General features: G+C 40.2%; 1 protein-coding gene across 15 annotated transcripts in view; it reads right to left on the bottom strand.

Annotated features, from left to right (window-relative positions):
* The window catches only part of WDR20 (WD repeat domain 20), a 62,301-nt gene that overhangs the window by 35,453 nt on the left and 1,163 nt on the right, over positions 1-25,685 (bottom strand). The window contains exon 2 of one of the 15 annotated variants that reach the window (XM_057543595.1): positions 20,299-20,548. The exons of the other annotated variants lie outside the window; for them this stretch is intronic. Within the exon in view, the coding sequence (XP_057399578.1) occupies positions 20,471-20,548 (78 nt within the window). The 3' untranslated portion in view covers positions 20,299-20,470. Of the gene's footprint in view, positions 1-20,298; positions 20,549-25,685 lie in introns of those variants that run through there. 15 annotated transcript variants of the gene reach the window in all.

The following is a 25,685-nucleotide window of genomic DNA, read 5'->3' as shown; positions in this document are numbered from 1 at the left end:
AGGAAAAAAAAGCTTTCCCCTACAGTAGACTAACACCTAATAAATGCAGAAGGAAAAAATAATGGAGTTTGAAAATCACCATTTTATAACCATCACAGTAATACAGTAATAACCAATTCAGCCAAAAATCATCAATGGATGCTAAAACTAGTGGATAAAGGTCTGATGAGAAAAAGGGTATTTATGTAGTCCCAAAGTATCCTTTCACAAATTACATATCAATTACAAAGAGAAAAGTGGAACTTGACCATGGATTAATTTAGCAAACACAACCTTAGTCAATGTTCACATCACCACTGTGACCAGAACAAAGCAGCGTCCCGTGTCTCCTGACCTGCTGCTCCAAGAAAGACACGACAGTGGTTCTGTGGTGCCCCGCCCCCGCAACTGTAGACTATGAATCTAATCACAAAAATATCAGACAAATCTAAACTGAGAGAGTCTACAAAATAACTGGTCTGAACTCTTCAAGACGTCAAGGTCGTGAAAACAAAGAAGAAGCTACGGAACACTGAATGAGACTAAAGAGCCTGCAACTACCTGTAGTCTGTGAACCTGGACTGTTTCCCAAACCAGGGGAAAATGGCTCTTAAAGGACAGCATGGGGGTAACTAGTGAAATGTTAACGTGAACTGCAGATTAGATCAGTTATATTTAGATTCTAATAAATGTACAGTACTGGGGTTATGTAAGAGAAAATCTTGTTCTTGGGAAATAGAAACTGAGGTTTATACGAATAAATGGACATGTCTACAAATTACTCTCAAATGATTTATATTATATATGTACATACATACACATGGAGGGAAGGGAGGAGGAATGGAGGAGAAGGGGGGAGGGAAAACACAAATGATAAAACAAACAGGCAAATTTTAAATAATTAGTTCATCTGAGGGTTCTTTGTACTATTACTGTCATTTTCTGTAAGTGAAATTACAACCAAATAATTTTTTATTAAAAAGAGATTTAAGAGGCATGGACACTAATCGCAATGTGTGGTCCTTGTTTGGAAACAAATTTAAATAAACCAATTACAAAATTAATTTGAATAAACTGATTATGAAACAACACTTATCTGTGGTAGTGGTTACATGAATCTACACGTGGGATAACACCGCATGGAATATACACACACACACACACACACACACACACACACACACACACACGAACCTAGTGAAATCCAAATGTGCTCTGCAGACTTCACCAATGCCAATTTCCTGGTTTTGATATTATACTATAGTTATGCAAAACATTACCATTTGGGGGAAACTAGGTGAAGGGTACATGGGACCTCCTTGCACATTTTTTGCCAGTTCCCATGAATCTATATTTCAAATTAAAAAATAAATAATTAAAAGATCTTTATGTATCAAGAAACCAACTGTAAAAAATATTTATGAATCTGTCAAAGAACAGACTTTGATCAAATGTAAATTTTTTACATGTGAAAATATGGTTTTATTTCTCCAGTCTATGTATTGTAGAAAAAGTACAGAAGAAAACAGATTATGTTTGGGGTTTGCTTTAATATAATGCAGTAAGGGTGAGATAATAGATGAAATGAGACTAGCCATATGTAGACAACTGGCGGAGCCGGGAGACATTCTCTCTACTTCTGTGTAAGTTGTAAATTTTCCGTAATTAAAAAAGTTTCATTCTGCTTGAGATATACATGTTTGCAAAGAGAACAATTTGAAAAGATATTCAGTAAAGTATTAAAAGTGGCTATTAAAGGGGGGGGTAGTACTTAGATGACAATTTTTTGCCTATCTTTATTTCTAGCTTTTCCTCAATAATTATGTATTACTTGTGTAATTTTTTAAATAGAAAAAGAAGAAAACACAGGCCAAAAAACCAACTGAAACTATTTGAAAATTATTCTGGTAGTTTAAAAGCATGTCATGGCCTAGCAGAGAGTCACAGGAAAATATATGCCTTGTGAACAAACAGTAAAATTCACCATAAAAGGAAGCCTACGGTTACACGAAGTAAATGTATGAGCAGGGATGATATATCACCAAGAGGTGATGATATATTCTGAACTGGCCAAATCATAAGTTTCACACCAATTACGACCGCTGGTGTCTGTTATTAATGTTTCTGTGGCACCAGTGATGTCACTCAATGAGATGAGACAGAACAGGAAAATTCTTTAAAGAAGCCAACCATTCAGGGGACAGATAAGGAGGCCGTGGCTGGTTCTATTGTTTCACTCTTCAAATAGTACTACAGTGTGAGAAGCATTCACTGTGTGCTCCTAATTTGCTACAGTGGCAAATACAGATAACTTTTCCCAGAGTCCTCTTTGGGAAATTCAATCTGTTCCAAGTTTACTTCCCAATTTTGCCTCTAATGTAGGTCTAAAATTGAATCCCCATCTTTCTCACAAGAACTGAACTGCGAATTTATCATCAATCCCATGCTTTTCTAGAGATTCTAGGCCCTAAATTATCCTCAATGCAGAAGAAATAGCTAAAAGGGTTACACAGTAGAATTTCTCCTTTGGTATTCGGCAATATTTTAACATTTAAAATCTGGAGGCCTGAAATAAAAATATTAGGCTCAAGAGGGACAGTATTGTATTTGTAGTCTCCATGGGGACAGTACTGCATTTTAAATGTAGGTTAGCAGGCCAACCAGCTGAATAAGCAGTTTCAAACTGAAGCCTGAAATCAACCATAATCCAAAAGGTAGCACTTGGCGACAATCGCACATTTGCTTCACTCTAAGCACTTATCATTCATCATCTCACATAATAAAACATACATAATTAAAAAATTGCAACTACTAGCTTAAAAAGTTAAATATGAAGCTATTCACAAAGAAGTGGACTGAAGAAGCAACTCATTTCCCAGCATGAATAATTCTGTAACATATCTCTATACACAATGGTCTTCTGAGAACATAGGTAACCTAAGTCTCACATTCACGGAATCAGAAGACAGACAAACAGAGCTGGAGCGGAGCTTTAAAAAGTCACATTTGCTCTCAAGATGTTACAACTTAAGACCGAGGAAGCAAATTGTCTAAAATCACAAAATCAATTCATACCGCAGCTGAACTGGAGCTCTATACCCAGTAAACTCAGGAAAGGCACTGGAGTAGCCTAACCCAAAGCCCTCATTTCCGTCTCCTTTCCTTTCACCTGTGGTCTTCTTGCTTCTACATCAGACGTAACAACTAGCTGTCAGAACTTGAAATTATATTATTTATAACACAGAGTGAAGAAATACACAAGACTTCTCAAAACTCATTAAGCTTAGCATAAACCAAATGACGCTCATTTAGTTGGCACCAAGTTCCAACTGCTGCGAGCCTTCTCCAGGCTGAGAAGGGAGGAGGGAGAAAGGGAGCTGCTCGCCTCTTGATAAGTCAAAGCTCTGGAGCTGCTGTGTCCTGAACAACTAAGGCCGATACCCACTCCCACAGCTCTTTCCAAAGCCCCTGACTGTCTTCCAGAAAATCTTCCCTCTGCAGCCAAGCCAAATGCCCACTAATAAAATTCTGGCCAGCAGGGATGTACCCAAATTTTATATGCAAATACAAGAAGGACGGCAGAAATAGGCAGTGACTTTAAGCTAGGCTGCATAGACACTGAAAGCTAAGAAATGCAGGCCAGGAGCTCAGCTTGGTGGTACACATGGTTATGACAAAGGCTGAGGCTCCCAATACCAGCAGGTCCCATGAGCAGCATTTATAAGTTTATAAGTGGCCATAAACTAAAAGGCAGTCTTCAGGGTGGTATGGAAAGATCTCATCTCTCCTCCATGTAGAGTACTGCCGCTAGATTTGTCTTTAAATTAGAAGAGACACACAATAACACAACATCCCCAAATTTTCTTGTTGTCCACAGCAAGTCTGAGTACTTGTGCTGTTCTCACAAACTTCTCAGACCTCAAGCACATACATGCTCGTCGGGCGGCGAGAAACCACGGCACACTCAAGACCCCAAAGGAGGGAGAGCATGGCAAAGCACAGAGAGCCAGCCAGGGCCTGTCCCGGTGCAGGACGAGGCTGAGAAAGGCACTGTGAGACTGTTTTCAAGCCTGGTGTGTCCCATTCCAGAAGGCCACCTGCCTTCATCACAGGTCTTCTGCCTGTGTCCCTAGCAAACACCTCAATTATTTGACATTTTAGAAGGGCCTAAATTATTTCTCTGTGGAAGCTCACACATCAATCCCATCCTCCACAAAGGTCCTAACGCAGGAAAACAAAAACACTGAATAGGGTACCATTTCAAAAATGTAAAGTGACATGTTACAGAGAAAGCTCTGGCTGAAAACCTACATTACACTTTGAGGAGTGATTAGGAGTGCACACTGTGGAGCTAGGATGCCTGAGTTTGATTTGGGTTCTGCCATTCCTAGCGCTGTGAGCTTGGACAAGTTATTTAGCTTTCCACACTACTGTTTCCACAAAATGGGGAAATGGGGATAATACAATAGTTCCTACTATATACAATGTTTGAGGATTAGGGAGTTAAAATATGTAAAGCGACTGGAATAGTGCTCACTCAAAAAGCTACCTAAGTATTAGCTATTATCATTATTAAGTAAATAATATCAATTCACATTTGATACATGCATTCAAACCAAGAAGTACAGTGAGTAAGCTTGGAAATAAGCACTTAATTCCTTGTAAAAATAAATGTATTTTTCTATTTAATTGCCTGTCCAAAAATGTGTTTGGAGGGGTGGGGGTTTGGAAGTGAGGGAGCGAAGGTCAAAGAGGTGAGAGGAGCAAACAGAGCCTAAATAACAAGGCCTCTCCCCTCACCAGAGATGGCAGCTGTCCCCTGGGTCAAAGCGGCGCTCAATCTGCTAACACGTGTTCACTTCACTTTCGTAACACAGCTGGACTAAAGCAAAGCCAGCAAAATTACTTTTCCCAACCAATTAAAATTTTTCTAAATTCAATGTAACATATTTTTTTAAGTTGCAAAAATAATACAGGTGCACAGGCCAGAGTTGTGTCGTATACCAATTTACACCTCAGCGAAAATACAAGTTGATTTCTGAGACAAAAATACTGAGTAGCACGTATAATGCAATGACTAGATGTGTGAAAATACAGAGGCTGGGCTACGATCTCAAAGTCTCTTTTACCCCCCAGTTCTCTGATACACTGTTAAGTAAATGAAGATTAAGAAAAGGAAATAAAACAGTCTGTGTTTGTATTAAAAAAAAAAAAAAGCTAGAAGGTTGTTGCTTAGTCGATGGGGTTAAGAATGTGAGGGGAGAAGTCCAGAAGCGCGGGCATCACAACCATCTGTTACATGACCACATGACAGCCACAGACTCCCCTGTACTCTCCGGGAACAGAGAGTGTGCCAGAAAGGACGCAGGCTTAGGAGCCTGACAGACCCGCTGAGACCGCACGCTGCCACTTACCAGCTGTGTAGCCAGCCGCCTTGGCAAGTGACTGCATTCCCCAGAGCCTCCCCTTTCTCATCTATATATCAAGTGGGAAACGCCACTCCCTATTTTGCAAAGTGTTCGTGAGGATGAGACAATGTATGTGAAAGCACCTAGTTTAGTGCCCAGCACCGAGTAGGTGTTCAATAAATGATAACCGTGATGATAAACAAATTAATCAATGGCTATTAATATAATCCACAAATTAAATGGCCAATAAGCTTTAACTGAGTGTTAAAGCTATGAGGAGAGCCCTGAATTAGATCCCAAAAGGCAGTGGTTCTCAAACTTTAGTGCATCAGGGACTTCCCTGGCGGTCCAGTGGTTAAGAATCTACCTTCCAATGCAGGGGACGCGGGTTCGATCCCAGGTCAGGGAACTAAGATCCCACATGCCCTGGGGCAACTAAGCCCACGCACCACAACTACTGAGCCTGCGCACCTCAACTAGAGAGGAGCCGCGCGCCACAACGAAGTTTCCGCATGCTGCAACTAAGACCCGATGCAGCCAAATTAATTAATTATTTTTAAAAAACACAAAAAACAAAACTTTAGCACATCAGAATCACCTGCTAGTTAAACAGCGTGCTGGGCCCCATCCCTAGAGTTTCTGACTCAGCTGGTCAAGGCGGAGGGCAGAGGTCTGCATTTCCACAAGCTCTCAGGAGATGCTGATGCTGCTAGTTGAGGGCCACGTGTAAGAGAACCTCTGCTGCAAGGGAAGCGAGAAGGGAAGCGAGAGGGGAAGCGAGAGGGGAAGCGAGAGGGGAAGCGAGAGGGGAAGCGAGAAGGGAAGAGAGAAGGGAAGAGAGAAGAGGAACCCTTCTGCTTTTGAAAATGTGACAAGTCAAATATTTAGGCATTGGTATAGTTGAGCAAAAAGGTGTGGGATGGCACTTGAGAAAAGACCAAGACAGACAGACAGACAAAACAAGTGTACAGGGGCAACAAGGTGTCAGCTTGGCCAGTTAAGTATCTCATTATGAGAACTGTCAGAAAGATTTTGAAGAGGCCATTGGTAGGCTAACTTTCTTACTAGGCTCAGCTTGGATTTTTGATAGTTTAGTAAAGTGAGCCATTACAAACCTTGAAAAAGTTAACCACATGGTGAAAATGGCAACTTCAAGCAGAGATGCAACAATAGGTAAGGCCAGGCAAGGTGGCACAGAAATAGGAAGAAAAGAGCAAAAGTAGTGAAGGACCACCACTGAGTCCATGCAGGTGATCCCAAAGCATCCTCCATCACTTACAGCCAGGACCTTCAGAGCCTTCGGTCTGCGAGATGATCACCCATAAAGGGAGCTTACTAGACATGAGAATCAAGCCCCAGTAAACCCTATTTATTAATGTGGCACAGCCATGCATTAATCAAGGGAGCTAAGAGACCTCAAACACGATTCACTCAAATGAGAGGGTAAAATCTCTTATTTCTTTAGTTTTATATCATTTACTAAACATGTTCCTTTAGTGTAGTACATAATATTAATTAGCTATCATTATATCTATTATTACTAATCTTTTTTTTTAACACCTTTATTGGAGTATAACTGCTTTACAATGGTGTGTTAGTTTCTGCTGTATAACAAAGTGAATCAGCTATACATATACATATATTTCCATATGTCCTCCCTCTTGCATCTCCATCCCACCCTCTAGGTGGACACAAAGCACAGAGCTGATCTCCCTGTGCTATGCGGCTGCTTCCCACTAGCTATCTATTTTACATTTGGTAGTGTATATATGTCCAACTAATCTTAATCTTTATTTACCAACTGAAAATCCTACAAAATTTATCTCAAAACAATGCTCACCAATACACTATACTTCAATCATTATTTTTAAGTCAACATTGGTAAGATAAAGATAACTATAACTTGGGAATTCCCTGGTGGTCCAGTGCTTAGGACTTGGTGCTTTCACTGCCGTGGCCCAGGTTCAATCCCTGGTTGGGGAACTAAGATCCTGCAAGCCATGCAGTGCCGCAAAAAAAAAAAAAAAAAGATAACTACAACTTATAATGAAAAAATACACAGGACATCATGATCTACTCAGAGTTCAGCAGAAAACTGCTGACAGATTATTTTCCACGTAAGACATAAGAAGTAAAAAAATGCTAAGATTGTTGTAAAAAAAATAATAATAATAAGGGGGGGTTGAAACTCCATCTCACATCTTATTCCAGAATAAATCTCAGCAGTATCAAAGAGATGTCAAATGTAACTAATGAAACTTCAGAAGTACAAGAAGAAACCATGAGGATTTTAAAAAATAAAATTAGAAGGGCTAATAAGTATGACCCTAAACCCATAGCCAAAAGGGAAAAGACTAATACATCTTCCTCTAAAAAATAAAATTTCTACCTAGGAAAAACCACCACAAGCAAAATCAGAAAACAAATGACAAATGGAACCAAATGTCTGCAACTCAGATCACAAATTAAGGGCTAATTTACATAAAGGAGAGCTCCTACAAGTAAAAAAAAAAAAAAGAAAGACCAAAATCCTAGTAGAAAAATGTGCACCGGATATTGACAGCTCACAGAAAATATAAATGGCTCCTAAATATATGAAATGATGTTTATATCACTTTTCATTTATCAAACTGGCAAAGATCAAATAATAGCACACTGTGCCAGAAGTATAAATTGGTACAACCTGTGTAAGATAATCTGTGCCTATCAAAAGTACAAAGGCACATTCCTTTGACGCAGCAATTCCACTCACAGGAATTTATTCCTCAGATACACTAGCAACAGGTCAAAGTGATATATGTACAAGGTTCTTTACTGCAGCATAGCCTGTAACAGCTAAAGACTGGAAACAACTTCAATGTTCATCAAAGAAGGAACTATCGTACAGTCATACAATGGGATATTGTGCAGCTATTCACAAAATAAAGAGCTCTTTACATACTGATAAAGAATAATCTCCAAAATATATTTCATAAAACAAAACAGAAATAAGGTACAAAACAGTACAGATGCTAAAACTTACCTTCTTTTTTAAAGGAGGGAGGAATATATCTGTGATTTTATGTGTAGAACCATAGCCTGTCTCTGGAAATATACACATGAACATAACCCTGGTTACAGGGTGGCTAGGGGACAGGGTATGAGAGACGTTTCATTGCATGCCATTTGAACTTTGAACCACATGAATGTATTACCTATTTAAAAAATACAATATGCCTATGAGAAGTCAGAATACCTATGTTCTTTTTTAAATTTTTACCTTATAGTGGAGTATAGTTGATTTACAATGTTGTGTTAGTTTCAGGTGTACAGCAAAGAGATTCAGTTTATATGTATATGCGTATATCTACTCTTTTTCAGATTCTCCGCCCATTTAGGTTATTACAGAGTACTGAGTAGAGTTCCCTGTGCCATACAGTAGGTCCTTGTTGATTATCTATTTTATATATAGTAGTGTGTATATGTTAACCCCCAACTCCTAATTTATCCACCCCCCCCCTTGGTAAGCATAACTTTGTTTTCTAAGTCTGTGAGTCTGTTTCTGGTTTGTAAATAAGTTGATTTGTATCATTTTTTTAGATTCCACATGTAAGTGATATCATAATATGATACTTGTCTTTCTCTTTCTGACTTACTTCACTTAGTACGATAATCTCTAGGTCCATCCATGTTGCTGTAAATGGCATTATTTCATTCTTTTTTATGGCTGAGTACTATTCCATTGTATATATGTACCACATCTCCTTTACCCATTCATCTGTCGATGGACATCTAGGTTGCTTCCATGTCTTGGCTATTGTGAATAGTGTTGCTATGAACTTTGGGGTGATAATACCTATGTTCTAAATGAAGATTTCCTCACTAGGTTACCTGAGATAATAAGTTCCTTTCACTACGCACTCAATACTTACTGAGTTCTATGTGTGCCAAGCACTGTTGTAGGCACTGCATCCCAGCAGGGAAGACAGATAAACCCTCCTCTCGTGGACTTAGGAGGGATGCAGCCAGTAAACAAATAATCAAATGAGCATCAGAGTGGAAAGGGCTATGAAGAAATTCAGTCAGGAAAAGGGAGTTGTGGGACTGAGGTGGAAGGGTGATTGTAGAGCCTTTCTGGGGAGGGGCATCGGAAAGCTTCTTTGAGAGGGACACACTTGGGCAGAAACATGAAGCAGTGAGGGAGCCAGCCTTGCTGGCTGCCCAGGGAAAGGATTCTTGTCGGAAGGAATGCATAATGCACGCAACAGCACGCATAATGGCTCTGAGGGTGGGACGTACTCCCCTTCAAGGAGGAGAACAGAGGGAGTGAGAGAGAGTGTGGCAGAAAATCTCACGGGGGGGCGGAGGGGGGACGTACCAGATCATAATAAGGAATTTAGGTCTTATTCTAAGTGATATGGAAAAGCATTAGAAATTTTTTAAAAAATATTTATTTGGTTGCACCGGGTCTTAGTTGCAGCAGGCGGACTCCTTCAGTTGTGGCACGTGGGCTCCTTAGTTGTGGCATGCAAACTCTTAGTTGTGGCATGCATGTGGGATCTAGCTCCCTGGCCAAGGACTGAACCCGTGTCCCCTGCATTGGGAGTGCGGAGTCTTAACCACTGCGCCACCAGGGAAGTCCCTAGAAATTTTTAAACAGTGGAGAAACGTGTTGTGACCTGTGTTGTTTAAAAGATCCCTCTGGCTGCCATCAGGAGAAGAAACCGGAAGAGGCGAGGGTAGACGCAGGGAGCCCATGGAGCTCACTGTAACAATCCAAGTGAGAGACGGTGCTTCCTCAAACTAGCAAGGCGGTGGGGTGGAGGTGGGAAGTGACCAGGTACTGGATATAATTTAAGGCAGCGCCAACAGGCTTCACTGAACAGTTGCAAGTAGACTAAGAAAAAGAAAGAAGTCACAGGTGACTCCAAAGTATTTAGCCCAAGCAACTTTTTACAATGATCTAATAGGTTCATTTAAAAAAAAAAAGTCACACCTTCATACAAAGCTCAGCTACTCTAAAATGGGTTATAAATACCATCAACAGGGCTTCCCTGGTGGCGCAGTGGTTAAGAATCCGCCTGCCAATGCAGGGGACATGGGTTCGAGCCCTGGTCCGGGAAGATCCCACATGCCATGGAGCAATGAAGCCCGTGTGCCACAACTACTGAGCCTGCGCTCTGGAGCCCACGAGCCACAACTACCGAGCCCACGTGCCACAACTACTGAGCCTGAGCACCTAGAGGCCGTGCTCTGCAACAAGAGAAGCCACTGCAATGAGAACCCTGCGCACCACAACAAAGAGTAGCCCCCGCTCACCGCAAGCAGAAAAGTCCACGCGCAGCAGCAAAGACCCAATGCAACTAAAAAAATAATTAATTAATTAATTAATTTTAAAAAAATTAAAAAAAAAAATCCCACGAGCCGCAATGAAGATCTCCCGTGCCTCAACTAAAGACCTGGTGCAGCCAAATAAATAAATAAATATTTTAAAAAATAATAACAACATGGAACAGGGACTTCCCTGGCTGTCCAGTGGTTAAGACTGCGCTCTTCCCATGCAGGGAGCACAGATTTGATCCCTGGTCGGGGAACTAAGATCCCACATGCCACGCGGCCAAAAAATAAATAAATAGGACTTCCCTGGTGGCGCACTGGTTAAGAATCTGCCTGCCAATACAGGGAACACCGGTTCGAGCCCTGGCCCAGGAAGATTCCACATACCACGGAGCAACTAAGCCCGTGCACCACAACTAGTAAGCCTGCGTGCCACAACTACTGAGCCTGCATGCCACAGCTACTGAAGCCCGTGCGCCTAGAGCCCGTGCTCCGCAACAAGAGAAGCCACCGCAATGAGAAGCCCGCGCACTCAGTGAAGAGTAGCCCCCTACTCGCAGCACCTAGAGAAAGCCCGCACTCAGCAATGAAGACCCAATGTGGCCAAAAATTAATTAATTAATTAAAATAAATAAATAAATGAAAGTGTGACTCAAAAAATAAATAAATAATAAATAAATAATTTTTAAAAAAACACATGGAACATTTTAACTAGGTTACAAGGAAAAAGATCATTATGTTTCAAGTAACTGGTATCAAAAAAACATATTCTATGACCATACCATGTGAATAAGTTAATCAATAACAAAACTAAACACCATGAATAGAAACAAAAAAAATGCTTGTTCAAAAATTCAGGGTTAAAGAGGAAAATAAAATGGAAATTACAAAATATTTAGATCTTAATGACAATGATATTACCACATGTGTAACATACGGGTGACTGTTAAGGCAATACGTAAGAGGGATTTCTACAGCTTTGAGCACATCATTAAAAAGCAAGAAAGGCTAACAACCTATGTTTTCAATTCAGAAAGCTAGAAAAAGAATAGAGTAAATCTAAAGAAAACAAAGGAAGTAAAGATAACAGATATTACAAAACAGAAAACAAAGAAACAGCTGATTCTGTGAAACAAAATTTTAATTGACAAACCTTACAAGTCTGCTCAAGAAAAAATTAAAATATGAATGAGGGGTGAAGCTCAAGCTGGTGACTGAGGCCAGTAGCTGCCTAAGAATGGCAGAAACCTGAGTGTCCCAGTGACTCCACAGCAGGTCCCTCTGCAGAGGGGGCCACAGTTCCAACCCAGAGATGGCCACATACATGATGGCAGACAGATGGTCCAGAAAGCAAAAGACAACAGGAGCAGAAGAAGGAACTGGCAAAAGTCACTATCAAGAAGGAAGCTCTAGAGCTGACAGTAACAGAGACGGAGCTTTGCTGGAGCGCATGCAGTGTGAGCTTTAATTGCCCTAACAAACGGATGTGTGCTTTCAGGGGAATACCCACTGGATTAATTTGTTGCAATAAATACTTTTTCCTTTGGGGCGGTGAGAAAAGGCACGAACAAACAATTTTAGGTACAAAAGATACAGATACAGAGGAGTATCTGTACTCCATATAATGGGAGTAAGAAAAGAAAAGGGAATAGGACTGAGCCACAGGGAAATCCAGTTAAAGACTAGGTAGCGCAGAAGGAACGGACGAAGGTGAAGTAGAGGGTGGCCAGAGGCACGCGGACCAGAGAAGGAGAAAGGACGTCAAGGTGAAAGTGTCAGGACAAGGAGGGTTTCAATAAAGAGAAGATGATCAGCTGTGTCAAATGCTGCTGAGAGGTCAAGGAAGCTGCGGGCTGCATGGTGTCCAATGGATCTGGCAGCCTGACGCTGAGTGACCTGTATCCTGAAGAAATTAGAGCAGTGGGAGCCAGGGACACACTGGAGTGGGGGGACAACTGCTGCCATCTGAATTAGTAATCGTGGAGCTGAAGCCGTTTCAGCTGATGACAAGACCCAGAGTGTCACTAGAGAAGAGAGCGCCAGAGGTGGACTACAGGAGGTCACCGGGGGTGGACATGGAAGACGAGAAATCGAGGTGCCAAGGTGTTTGATGGGTTATGCAGTGGATAGGAAACCACCCAGGATGGAGGCAGGAACTGGAGCGGAAAGGAAGGCTGTGAGGCAGGTACCAAGGTGTTCAATGAGCAGAGGCGGCTAGGAAGTCGGCTCATGGCCATGAGGAAGGAAGAGGAAGGCGGCATGAGTCTAAGGGCAGAGGCTGCACAGGGGCACCAGGAGCGGTGGCAAATGGACCTACGCCTAGTCTAGCGCTGCTCACCGTGCAGCGCGGCAGTCAGGACTTGGCGGAGCCGTTCCAGCTCAGCCCGCACCCCACCCTCTGAGCTCTCTGGGACTGCAAACTGCGGTCACACCAAGGGAAGTTCTGAGCATAACAACCACCCATTTTTAACTAGCTGAGCTAATATCGCCCTCAGTCTTGCTAGCTACATATACACCTATTCCAAAATCCAGAGGGGGAAAAAAATGTAAGGAGTTGTACAATTCCTAGAATTAAGTGGGAAGTAAGAAGGGACTGGAAGGGAAAGTTTGAGCGCTTTCTTCCAGGACACCAGGATAAGGAAGATGTCGCTTCTGAACAAAGCTGGCACCGGGGAATCAAGACACCGGACGAAGCTGCCTCCCGGGTTAGCCCAGAAGCACTCTAACAGCACAAGATTCCAGGCTGTGACTAATTTCTAAGAGCCTCTCAACCAGTGAAAAGGGGCTGGCAAGCCTAGCTCTGTGAGCTTTAGTAACAAACACTAACCATGTTTGTCTTGTGACAGGGATTTTGAGAGATTACTGAATTTACTCCAGTAAGTCCTTAGGGGACTCTAAGTTCAACCAACTCATTCATTTAAAATCAAACACAATATGCCTACTATGTACAGGCACTGCAATGGATATAAGATGAATAAGATGATTTCTGCCCTCAAGATTCACTGTTTTGTGGAGGAGACAAAGATTCAAACAAAAAATTCCAACACTGTGAAAAGGTGGGAGGACATTCATAATAGTCCAACAGCAAGAGCAAGGGAAAGAGAGGTTTCTAAAGCACGCAGAAGCACCACGCAGCCCAAGCTGTGCTCAGCGTGCAACTGCAGTGTGCTGTATTCCTTGCTTTACTGATTCATCTCACCATGAGCTCTCCTCTTGCGGAAAGAGCTGTGTCGACTATGTCTGGGTCCCCAATACCTAACGCAGTGTAAGACCTTCAGTGTAGTTTGCATCTCTTGGTTGCCCACCCAGTACTGATCTACAGATCTACTCTCCTGTCTGGTATCTACCCACACTGCAGCTCCAGCATGAGCTCCAGAGCAATCAGGATATCAGATAGTCCAATCCCCATGCTAAAGGTGTGGGTTAGTCAAGACTCCCGGTCAAACACTGCAAATTTCCTTGGCCACAAGAATGGGCTGGTAATCTAGTTTGGGGCAATGAGTCAAAGGAGGTTTGCTGGGGGCTTCTATGAAACAATCTTCTTTATTCTTCTGAGAAAGTGATTAGAAGAACTGTTCATTCTCATCCTGGGTACTGGCTCTCAATGTGGTCCACGTGGCACAGAAATGTGAAGCCTAGCACCCCAGCACCATTCTGCCATCGAAGACAGGTTGATACACAGTAGAAAGCAAAACCTGGAGACTCTCAGCAAAACAGAGCTGGTGTCCCAATCAATCCACATCTGAAGCCCACCTTACCTCCGGAATTTTCAATATCATAAGCCAACGCATCCCCTATAAAGTTTAAACTTGTTTGAGTTGGGTTTCCTGTTACTTGCAAACCAAAACATACCTAACATTATAATATATTCAAGGTATGCTAAATCCCCAAACCACTAGCAAATCGCTGTCCCTCAGCTGCTGTACGGCACATTCTAATGTTCTTCTCTTGCTTCCAGAAAAGTCTTTGTTAAGCCTAAATTTTAAAATGTAAATCTTTCCCCTCTTATTTAAACCTTGGAGAAGGGCAACTGGTTAACACCTAAATAATAAAACTGTGGCTCAAAATTATAAAAAAATTATAAAAGGAAATTTACAAATTTATAAACTTAACTATAAAAATATGAAACTTCTTCATAGCAAAAACAAGCAAGCACAAACACACATACACATGCACACCCCTAAGCAAAGTTACAAGACAGGGGACAAACTGAGAAGAAAAAAAATCTGTTAATTCATTACCACAAAGGACTCATCTCCCTAATGTATAAAGAGCTCCTTAAAAACAAAAAAAGCCACCCAAGATGTCCAAAAACCCAACAGAAAAATAGGTAAGGGATACGAAACGATTCATAGAAAAAGAAATACATTTCACTCTTAATATATAGAAAGATGCGCAACCTCACTTGGTACAAGGAAAAAACAAACTTACACTAATTTCTCACCTATCAGATCAAATGCAAAAGTTGGTGACACACTGTTGGTGAGGCGGTGGCTGTGATGCAACACAAATTAATACAACCCCTCCCTGTGGAGGGCAGTTTGATGACATCTATTGAAAACATATATGCATTTACCCTTTGACTCAGCAGTATCTCCTCTGGAAATATGTACTACAGATATACCTGCCGCTGTGCAAAATAATATATACGCAAAGTTATTCACTGCGGCATTATTTGTAATTTAAAAAATATTAACAGTCGAGAGTCATCTGGTTAAATAAATTATGGTACATCCACAGCATGGAGTATAAAGCAATTATAAGAAAGAGGGAAGAAGCTCTCTATTTACTAATATGGAAAGATCTTCAGTATATACCATTAAGCAGAAGAAAACAAGATGCAAAATACCATACACAGTATGCTCCTTCAATTCCTTCAAATCTCTGCTCAAATATCATCTTATTCTTACAATAAGAGAAGGATGAGTCAGAAACAAATAAAATGACTATAGGGAGAGGAAGGGAACTGAGTGAGGGGTCGGACAGAAACGGAAACTAGAGGTCTCTGAATATTACCTTGTTTTATAGTTCCGATGTTAGAGCCACATAAATGTTTTACATAATTAAAACACACAAAAATGCATTTTTGACAGCTTTATAAAGGTATAATGATATACAAAGAACTGCACATGTTAAATGTGTACGATGTGATGAGCCTGGACACATATGCAAGCACCCATGACACCATGACCACAATCGAGGTAACAGACATACCTAACACCTCTCAAAGTTCCCTTGTGTCCCTTCATTTTTGTCTTTGTTTTTTGCAGTAAGAACACTTAATATGAGATCTACCCTCTTAACACATTTTGACGTACACATACTGTACTGCCAACTACAGGCACTATGCTATACCGCAGATCTCTAGAACTCATGCATCCAGCGTAACTGAAACTTACACAAAATTAAACTCTAAAAAGATCTCTCACGTACTAAAACTGGATTACAGTAACAGTTGCACGACTCGGTAAATTTACTAAAAAAAAAAAATGAATTGGACACTTACAATAGAGGGCAGGAAGTTACAATAATTTGACTGGATTAAGTCTGAAGAGGCGGTAAAAGAGAGAAAGCTGTAAAGACCACCGCCTCTCCAACTTTAGTGAGCACATGAGTCAGCTGGGGACCCTCCTAGAAGGTGGATTTGGATTCAGTAAGTCTGGAGTGGTGCCCAATTCTGAACTTCCAACAAGCTCCCAGGTGACGACGCTGATGGTGCTTGTCTGAGGACCACACTTCGAAGGGTCCAGACAACTAGAGGAGCTTTGCTCTAAGCAGCTGCTGAGAAATGAGGCAGTAGCTGCCCCAGGCAAAGGACCTGTAGGGAGTGGGTGGGGGCCAGAAAAGGGTTCTCCCCTTCTTTCTTAAGATGGAGGGAATAACAACATGATTGCTGTAAAATTTGATTCAGTCAGGGCTAGAACAGAGAGTGTGTGCAAAGGAAGTTAAAGCGATTAGCCACAGCATTTAAGACAGCAGTGTGCTGGAGAGGGCAGTGGGTGGCAGGAGGACTGAAGGAAAGTGATGAGGGTCCAATGACAGGTGGTGGTGACACAATCTGATAGCTTGAGTCCTGAAAGAGGATAATACACTAGGAATCTTGAAGGAGGATAATACACTAACATAGTACATCACCTCAGAAGTAGTACCAAAAGAAAGAAAATACATTAAAAAATATCTTTAAGGGGCTTCCCTGGTGGCGCAGTGGTTGAGAATCTGCCTGTCAATGCAGGGGACACGGGTTCGAGCCCTGGTCCGGGAAGATCCCACATGCCACGGAGCAACTAGGCCCGTGAGCCACAATTACTGAGCTTGCGCGTCTGGAGCCTGTGCTCCGCAACAAGAGAGGCCGCGATAGTGAGAGGCCCGCGCACCGCGATGAAGAGTGGCCCCTGCTTGCCGCAACTGGAGAAAGCCCTCGCACAGAAACGAAGACCCAACACAGCCATAAGTAAATAAATAAATAAATAAAATTTAAAAAAAATATATCTTTAAAAAAATCATACTGAAAGTTTTAGAAGCTAGGATATAGCCAACAGTTAAATGATCACCACTAAGGAAGATAATCTTATCCTCCCAAGACTTGCACAAGCTTCAATCCTCACAGAGCGGCTCACGACTTTCAGGAGGAGCCATCAAATGCCACAGCCTTAGGCCTTGGGCTTCTAGTTCCCTGGTTCACAATCCTCTCCCCCTCAGTGCACCCACCCATAAGAATTCAGTTCAAATGTCACCTTGTTAAAACCTAAGTTCCCACTGCATTTGAGACAAACAAACATTACAATGTAATCAATCATCTGAACCAAAAGGAACACAGAGTCAATCTGGTAGAGTAGTTCTTGTATTTCTCCCTCTATGTAGCACAGCAAGGGCAAAGAATGATGAGGAGGAAAACGAAAGGAAGCACATGGCACAACCAACTCAGAATTCTACATATTCAACTGCTTTGGAAAATATTACACCACCACAAGCACCACAAAGACCTCTCCACGGAGCTAAAAGTTTCACCTGACAGAAGAAACCAGCTACCCTCCTCGCATTCCATCACACACATGACACTAAAGAAGGTAAGCCAAGACATCTAATCAGGGTGCTGAAACTTTCTGTGCATGGACTCCTCAAAATAATGTTTTTAAATACAAAAGATTACAAAGGAGATCAATTATATTAAAATACAGTTGTACTACATTAAACAAATTCAGGATTTTTTAAAGTTTATTTCACATTGAATAACAGGCTCTAGCAGCAGATCCACTAACTACTGTAATTTCAAAGCAGTGATGAGTACAAATGATATTTGATATGTCTGCAACAACCATAATGTGATATGCAAACATCTGTGATTTTCACTGGTAATAAAGTCACAGGTCTGTTACTACTGTGATTTGTTGCCTATATTCATAATTGAAGAACATGTTAAAATTCAGTTAGAAGTTCAGTTAAAAATAAGGATGTAAAATATTTCTTTCCATCTAGGTTGACATACCTCCTAAATTCCAATCAGATTAAGAAGTCCTAGGGAATTCCCCGGCGGTCCAGTGGTTAGGACTCGGTGCTCTCACTGTGGAGGGCCCGGGTTCAATCCCTGGTCAGGGAACTAAGATCCCACAAGCCGCATGGTGTGGCAAAAAAAAAAAGCCCTAAGAAGTGAATACTGTCTAAAATAGCAGACACCGTACATCTCACCACTATTTACTCATCCATCTTACCACTAGATTGTAGTCACCTTAGGCCAGGGACTGTCTTATTTGTCTTTGGGCCTATAGGTCCAATAAATGTTAGGTGGATGGACAAGCCATTTATTATTCTACTGGACTGTGAACTCCTTGATGGCAGAGATTCTGTCTCAACAACAATATAGAGCAGGCACTCGAATCTTGATAGAATAAATGAGTGTGTGGATATCTTGTCTCCTTGGTTAGAAGATAATCCTCTTAAGGTCAGGGATAATGTCTTATACTTCTTTGATTTCCCATAGTCTAGTATACTGCTTTTCACATAAAACCACTCAAATATCTATTAAATGAAGCATTAAGACATGTCAGAGCCTCTGAAACAAAGCTTAAAGTAAGCAGAGAATGAGCACCTGTACCAGTTTTGCTGTAGCAGGAAAACAAAAACACACACAGCCCAACAGTGAGCCGGCTGTGAACCAACCAAAGGAGAAACAGCTTAAGGTCACAGGGATAACCTACAATGTGGTTACTTGAAAATACATTAAAATATTCCTACTCTTACTTTAAAATACAAAAACCTTAAAAATTCCTTCCTCGTGAATGGTTCTTGCTTCTTTCTCATAAAATCTACAGTTTCAAGTACATTTTCCTACTGCTACAAAACAAGATAAAATGTAGCACAGACTGACTTGGCCTGTTTTTAGTACAAAGTACCCTACTTTTAAAAATTCCATATTACAAAATAGAATTGACAATGCAAAACATTACTCAGTTTACAAATTACCAATTGGAAGAGAAGCTGTGAAGTTGAGAAAAATGCTAAAAGAGTGGGGGGGGGAGGGATAAATTGGAAGATTGGGACTGACATATACACACTACTATACATAAAATAGGACTTCCCTGGTGGTGCAGTGGTTAAGAATCCACCTGCCAATGCAGGGGACACGGGTTCGAGCCCTGGTCCAGGAAGATCCCACATGCTGTGGAGCAACTAAGCCCGTGTGCCACAACTACTTAGCCTGAGCTCTAGAGCCCGTGACCCACAACTACTGAGCCCACGTGCTGCAACTATTGAAACCCGCGTGCCTAGAGCCCGTGCTGCGCAACAAGAGAGGCCACCGCAGTGAGAAGCCCGCACACCGCAACGAAGAGCAGCCCCCGCTCGCTGCAACTAGAGAAAGCCCGCGTGCAGCAACAAAGACCCAACACAGCCAAAAATAAATAAATAAATAAATAAATAAATCTACATTAAAAAAAAAAAGAAATACAAGGCTACCCATTTTGAAATTTACAAAAATGTGATCTGTACACAACATTTCGGGAAAAATCATCTATTTGAAATCCAACCCAAAATTCTTCCACTAGGCAGAGAAATACCTCTTCATTTCACCTTTACTCCTTAATTCCACCTGATGCCTATACTGCTTATGCCACGCGCTGAGCACACACCTTCTACTTTACAATTATCAAGACAAAAATACAAGCTCCTTACAGACAGGGAGTGTCTTAATTTACCCTCACATCACCCATAGCAGACAGTAGTAACTTGTATGTAACAATTCAGCAATAAACACTTGATGAATGAGGATTACTTTTTTCAAAGCAATATGCATCTTGCACTCTATTATGAAAAATAGATGCCAAATGTTCAGAGGATAACTTGTCATTGATATTCTGAATTATTAATGTCCTGAAAATTAAAACTGAGAATGTCTGCCAATTTATTTCTATTTTTGATATCTATTCCTAAATAAACAAATAGGACATTTCCTATTTCCGCACAAAGTAACCTAGCTGAAATATAAATAAAACTGTTCTCTAAGACATCAAATATCAGACTACAAAAATCTTTACATTTATTTTTATTAAAAAAAATTTTTTTTAATTTATTTATTTTATTTATATATTTTTGGCCACACTGGGTCTTCGTTGCTGCTCACGGGCTTTCCCTAGTTGCAGCGAGTGGGGGCTACTCTTCATTGCAGTGCATGGGCTTCTCTTGTTGCGGAGCATGGGTTCTAGGCACGCGGGCTTCAGTAGTTGTGGCACACGGGCTCAGCAGTTGTGGCTCGCGGGCTCTAGAGCGCAGGCTCAGTAGCTGTGGCACAAGGGCTTAGTTGCTCCGCAGCATGTGGGATCTTCCCGGACCAGGGCTTGAACCCGTGTCCCCTGCATTGGGAGGCAGATTCTTAACCACTGCACCACCAGGGAAGCCCTACATTTATTTTTAAAATAAGGTTCTTTAGGCATATAGCCAAACTAGTCAGTGACAAAATCCACTAACTATGTTTTGATTCTTGCTCAAGTTTTCTAGAGCACAATAAACAAATAAAGGCACTAGATGATTAACTCAATGTTAGTAAATATAGGTGACAAGTCGCTTGAGGGCAAGACCTTGTCTATACCCAGCATCTAAAACATATCTAGTACCTCATATCTGGTAGGTGTGCCCCACAAATATTTGCTGAAAGAATGACACTCATGACTAGCTCATGGATCTCACTGACACACTCTGGGAGCTTCTTACCATTGCTTACATCCACCCATGGAGTCTCTCAAAATCTCATCACCACCCTCCTCTTCAAGGTCAAGAGAACCAAGGTATCATATGAAAGTTTCTCAAGCCTGCTTTAAGGGATAAATTAACATGCTTTTCCCTCAGTATAGAAGATGCTATAGTCAAATAACTAAATCTTTATATCAATACTTCAGAAGTCATTAAGTGGCCTTTAATGGGGAAAAACAAAAACAAAACAAAACAGATTCCCATCCAATTCCACAAATGCCCTACTAAATTAAGTACAAAATTTCTTAAAGTAAATTTGATATAAAAAATTCTAGACTTTTAAGCCTTTTTCTAAATAATAAATGGAGAGCAGAGAGATGTGAAAATAACAAATGGGGAAAAGGGTGCGAACATGATCCTCTCTGGAGCAATCCAGTATCTAAAACTAGTCTGTGGATAAAAACCTTTAAAAGGCATCTAGTTCCCCCTCCCACACAAAGCATGAATCCCTCAGTCACCAACAGGTAGTCCTGCAGTCTTTGATAAAGAGACAGAATATTTCCTGTATGGAATGCTCATTCTCTCTCAAGTCAACCCATTACCCTCCTGGATAACTCCAGCTCTAAAAATATTCTAGCTGCTATTTCTTTTTTTAATTTTTTTTTATTTACTTCTTGGCCGCATCTTGCGGCACATGGGATCTTAGTTCCTGGACCAGGGATTGAACCCGCACCCCCTGCAGTGGAAGCGCGGAGTCTGCTTCCACTGGACCGCCAGGGAAGGCCCTTTAGCTGTTATTCTTAACTGAACTTCTGGCTCCAGTTTCATCTCAGCCTGGTGAGTACCCACGCTTTTTCTAGCATAAAGACCTAGAGTCACTATGTGTTCAACTTGCTTTCACAACACACCTCACTCTTCCCAATTCCCATTCAGAGAAGCAGGCAAAGAATCCAAGACATGAAGACATCTCCCCAGTACAAAGATGAATTTTCATTTAAAAATTATTGAGCACAGAATTATACAACCTTAAGAGTTGAAAAGGCCTTGGACACCATCCAATTCTACCTTTCATCTATTGTAGGAATTGCTTCAATCTCTGGACATTTGTACAGAACATTTGTGGCCTAGAATGTTAAGATGGGGGGAAAAAAGTAAAAGCTCTTTGATTTGAATGTTAAGTAATTCTGAGTATAGCTTTAAAAAGTTGCTTGATTCAATTAAAAAAAAGGTGGGGTCATGGAGGGTTAAGTTAGGAGTTTGGGATTAGCAGGTACAAACTACTATATATACAATAGATAAACAACAAGGTCCTACTGTATAGCACAAGGAACCATATTCAGTATCCTGTAATAAACCATAATGGGAAAGAACATGAAAAGGATACGTATATATACGTGTAACTGAATTACTTTGCTGTACACCAGAAACTAATGCATTATAAATCAACTATACTTCAATAAAACAATTTTTTTTAATTTGAAAAGTTGTTTGATAGTACATCGATCTGGTAGGTAACATGGTTTGATAGAAGTAGATCAAAAGTAATCCGCACCATTTGTCTACTTTCCACTACTTCACTGTCTCTTGCTACATAATTTCCCAGTTATAAGAAGCTAAATTTGTTACCAATAATTTTAAATGTCTTTTGGGAATTCCCTGGCAGTCCAGTGGTTAGGACTTTGTGCTTTCACTGCCAGGGGCCTGGGTTCAATCCCTGGTTGGGGAACTAAGATCCCACAAGCCATGCAGCGCAGCCAAAAAAAAAAAAATATTTTTTTAAATTAAATAAAAATGTCTTTTAAAAGATGTGAGCTACTAAAAATACCTGTTACTTTTGGGCCCAAAACTGAACAGATTTTTAGCTCCTAAAGATCTTTTTTAAAGTAAGACATAGATGGACAGAGACGCTTTATCCAGTCATTCACTCAACAAATTAACAGTAGGGGTCTACTCTACGCTGGATGCTGTGCTGGGCACTAGGAAGACAGAGAAAGCAGAAAAGACATCCTATTCTAAGGGAGCTTTGTTTACAGAAGAGACAGAGAATTACAAATTGAGAAAAGTGCTAGAAAGGCAAAGTACAGGATGCTATAAAAACATGTAACAGGGAAAACTGATCTAGCCTGCGAATTCAAAGGACATGCTGAGGAAGTGATGTTTAAGCTTAGATCTGAATGGTGGCCATTTGCATTTATGTAAAAACAGATCTCCATAAAATGAAAGGGTTGGTACAATAAGCCCAGTACCTTTGGCATCTTTATCCTAAAACCACCCCTTTTTTAAAAAGAGGAAAGCAAAGTATGCTATAAAGAGATCTGAAAGCTAGTAGCTGAAAGTTCTTTGGGAGGCGGGGCAGTGTCTCACTCATCTTTGGTTACCCCACATCCCCTTGCGTAGTATAATTATTACCATAGTAGTCACTCAAATCTTTGCTGAAATGCTGAGTTCACCCTCCGTATTAAATCAATGTTCATATTATTTTTAGCTCAGCAAAACAAATTCACAAAACTAGATGTCCTCACACAAGAAACCCTACTCCGAACTTCAGTTTTGAAAAGAAGATGCGTGATGAATTGGGAGAGTGGGATTGACATACATACACTAATATGTATAAAATGGATAACTAATAAGAACCTGCTGTATAAAAAAATAAAATAAAATTCAAAAATTCAAAAAAAAAAGAAAAAGAAAAAGAAAAGAAGATGCTTTCATCTACCTCACAGGATTGCAAGATTCAATGAGATAACACAGGGTAAAACGCTGGGGTAAATTCTGAAGTGCCTGGAGTATTCGGTTATCTGTGTAACCAAAAAGCTAGATCAGTCTCTTCTCACTAAGACAGTTCTTTAGATTCAGTTGTGCTTCTTTACCATGAATTCTTTACCATGAGAAAGAAACTGCATCACAGGTTTGCACACGCTCTCTAGCCTTGGCTTTCTCTGAAGGGTGAGACTCCATAAACTGAAGGTGCCTTCTTGCTCTACAAACTGACCTGTAAGTGTTTTAAAGGGACGAAGATTACACTCCTTGGCTTAGATTTTAAACTACCTCCTAAATCTGGGATTAAGAGATACGAATTATTATGTATAAGATAGATAAGCAACAAGGATATATTGCATAAAATGGGGAATTACAGCCATTATCTTATACATTTAATGGAGTATAATCTGTAAAAATACTGAATCATCATGCTGTACACCTGAAACGAATATCATATTGTAAATCAACTATACTTTAATAAAGTAATAAAAAGACCTAGTTTCCACTCATTTCACATGCAGATTTAAGTTGAATGTATTCATCCAATTTAAACCTTCTGAATGTTCTAAATAATCTGATTAATTGTTGTAAAACTTTATATGCCCCAAAGAAAAAAAATTTTTAAAGAGTCAAAACGACCAAATGTCAAAAACAGATTTATAACTCCTAACCCCAAAAAGTAAAATTTGGTTTTTCGATTAAGGAAAAGTATCTGCTCTGTTTTAAAATCAGAAAAAAAGTCACAAAAACAATCACTTGTATTCAGAAATAACAAAAAATAAATGCAAACTCATTCATGGAAACTGAATTTTTTAAAAAATTACAGTGGCTAGGAGACAGTTGAAACGTCCACCATATAATGCAAATGTATCTACAAGATACTACCACATGAAAATGAAACTTTACAAAAAAGTTAATGTGCTCAAGTAAATTATGCAGCTGAAGGCAAATCTACATGTTTAAGATTTGTCTTGTTTAAAATAATTTTTTGCTGTAGCTTTGAAAAGCTCTCCTAGTTTATCCTTCATTCAATAGTATCCCACTAAAAGAGGACACTATTATGATACTTCCAGGCAAGAGACATGTTTTTATGATGCAAACCAGAGCTACCAGATCCAGATAAGGTTTGCCACTAGAATGCTTCAGAAATAATATACTTTAATAGAAAACTTGTTTAAAAAGGTACCATCTACACTAGTAATCATTAATATATTTAGTTTTTATGCACTTTTAAATTTTTATGTAAATCCATTTAATAACTTAAAATTCTAAACTTGTTACCAGAGAAAAAGCTGATCCTTTCAGTCCTTGTATCAATGTCAAGATAGCAGCTCCTGTTTGACAGATGCTCTTAATGACTATTTTAACTATATTTTACATCTACTGAGTGTTTCGGGGCTTTAAAGTTCATTACAGTCATTATGCTATTAATCACAACGGGTGTACCACAATATTCTCTTTCTAAAGAGCTGCGGATAGAAGTTAAGTAACTCTTACAAGGTCACGGAACAAGTCAGTGACAAAGTTGGGGGTAGGACTAAAACTTCAGCTCCTAGACTACTAACTACTTCACACTTTTCCAATTCCGAAAAAGTAAAGTCAAGCGATTTACTTTCAGTAATTTATAACAAGATACCTCAAACACAGTAGTACACTTATCATAAACGCTAACAAAAAGACTCCCCTCGAACAAATGAGACAACTTGTTACATTTAGATACCATCATCACATCCCTAGCTCTTGTAACTAAGCAAAAACCTACTGCTTCTGGATATAGTAAATCCTGGAAAATGTCCACCCTTCAATATATACAATTTATTTTCACACTAACTGACTATTTATAAATTAATCTGTTATCACCTTCTCCCACGCCCAGGTACTGTGTAGGGCAGTAATTTCCTCACTCTTCCAAGAGTCAACTCAAAGACCACATATCTCAGAAGTAAGCAGTTCTCAATGAGAACAACGTTACGTAGCCAATGAAAGAACAGCTCTAATAAGTTGCTTCTTTTTAAGAGATATTTTTAAAGGATGATTACA

This window comes from Balaenoptera acutorostrata, chromosome 3, assembly GCF_949987535.1.
Source record: "Balaenoptera acutorostrata chromosome 3, mBalAcu1.1, whole genome shotgun sequence".
NCBI lineage: Eukaryota > Metazoa > Chordata > Mammalia > Artiodactyla > Balaenopteridae > Balaenoptera > Balaenoptera acutorostrata.
This window is presented reverse-complemented; position numbering and strand designations above follow the sequence as displayed.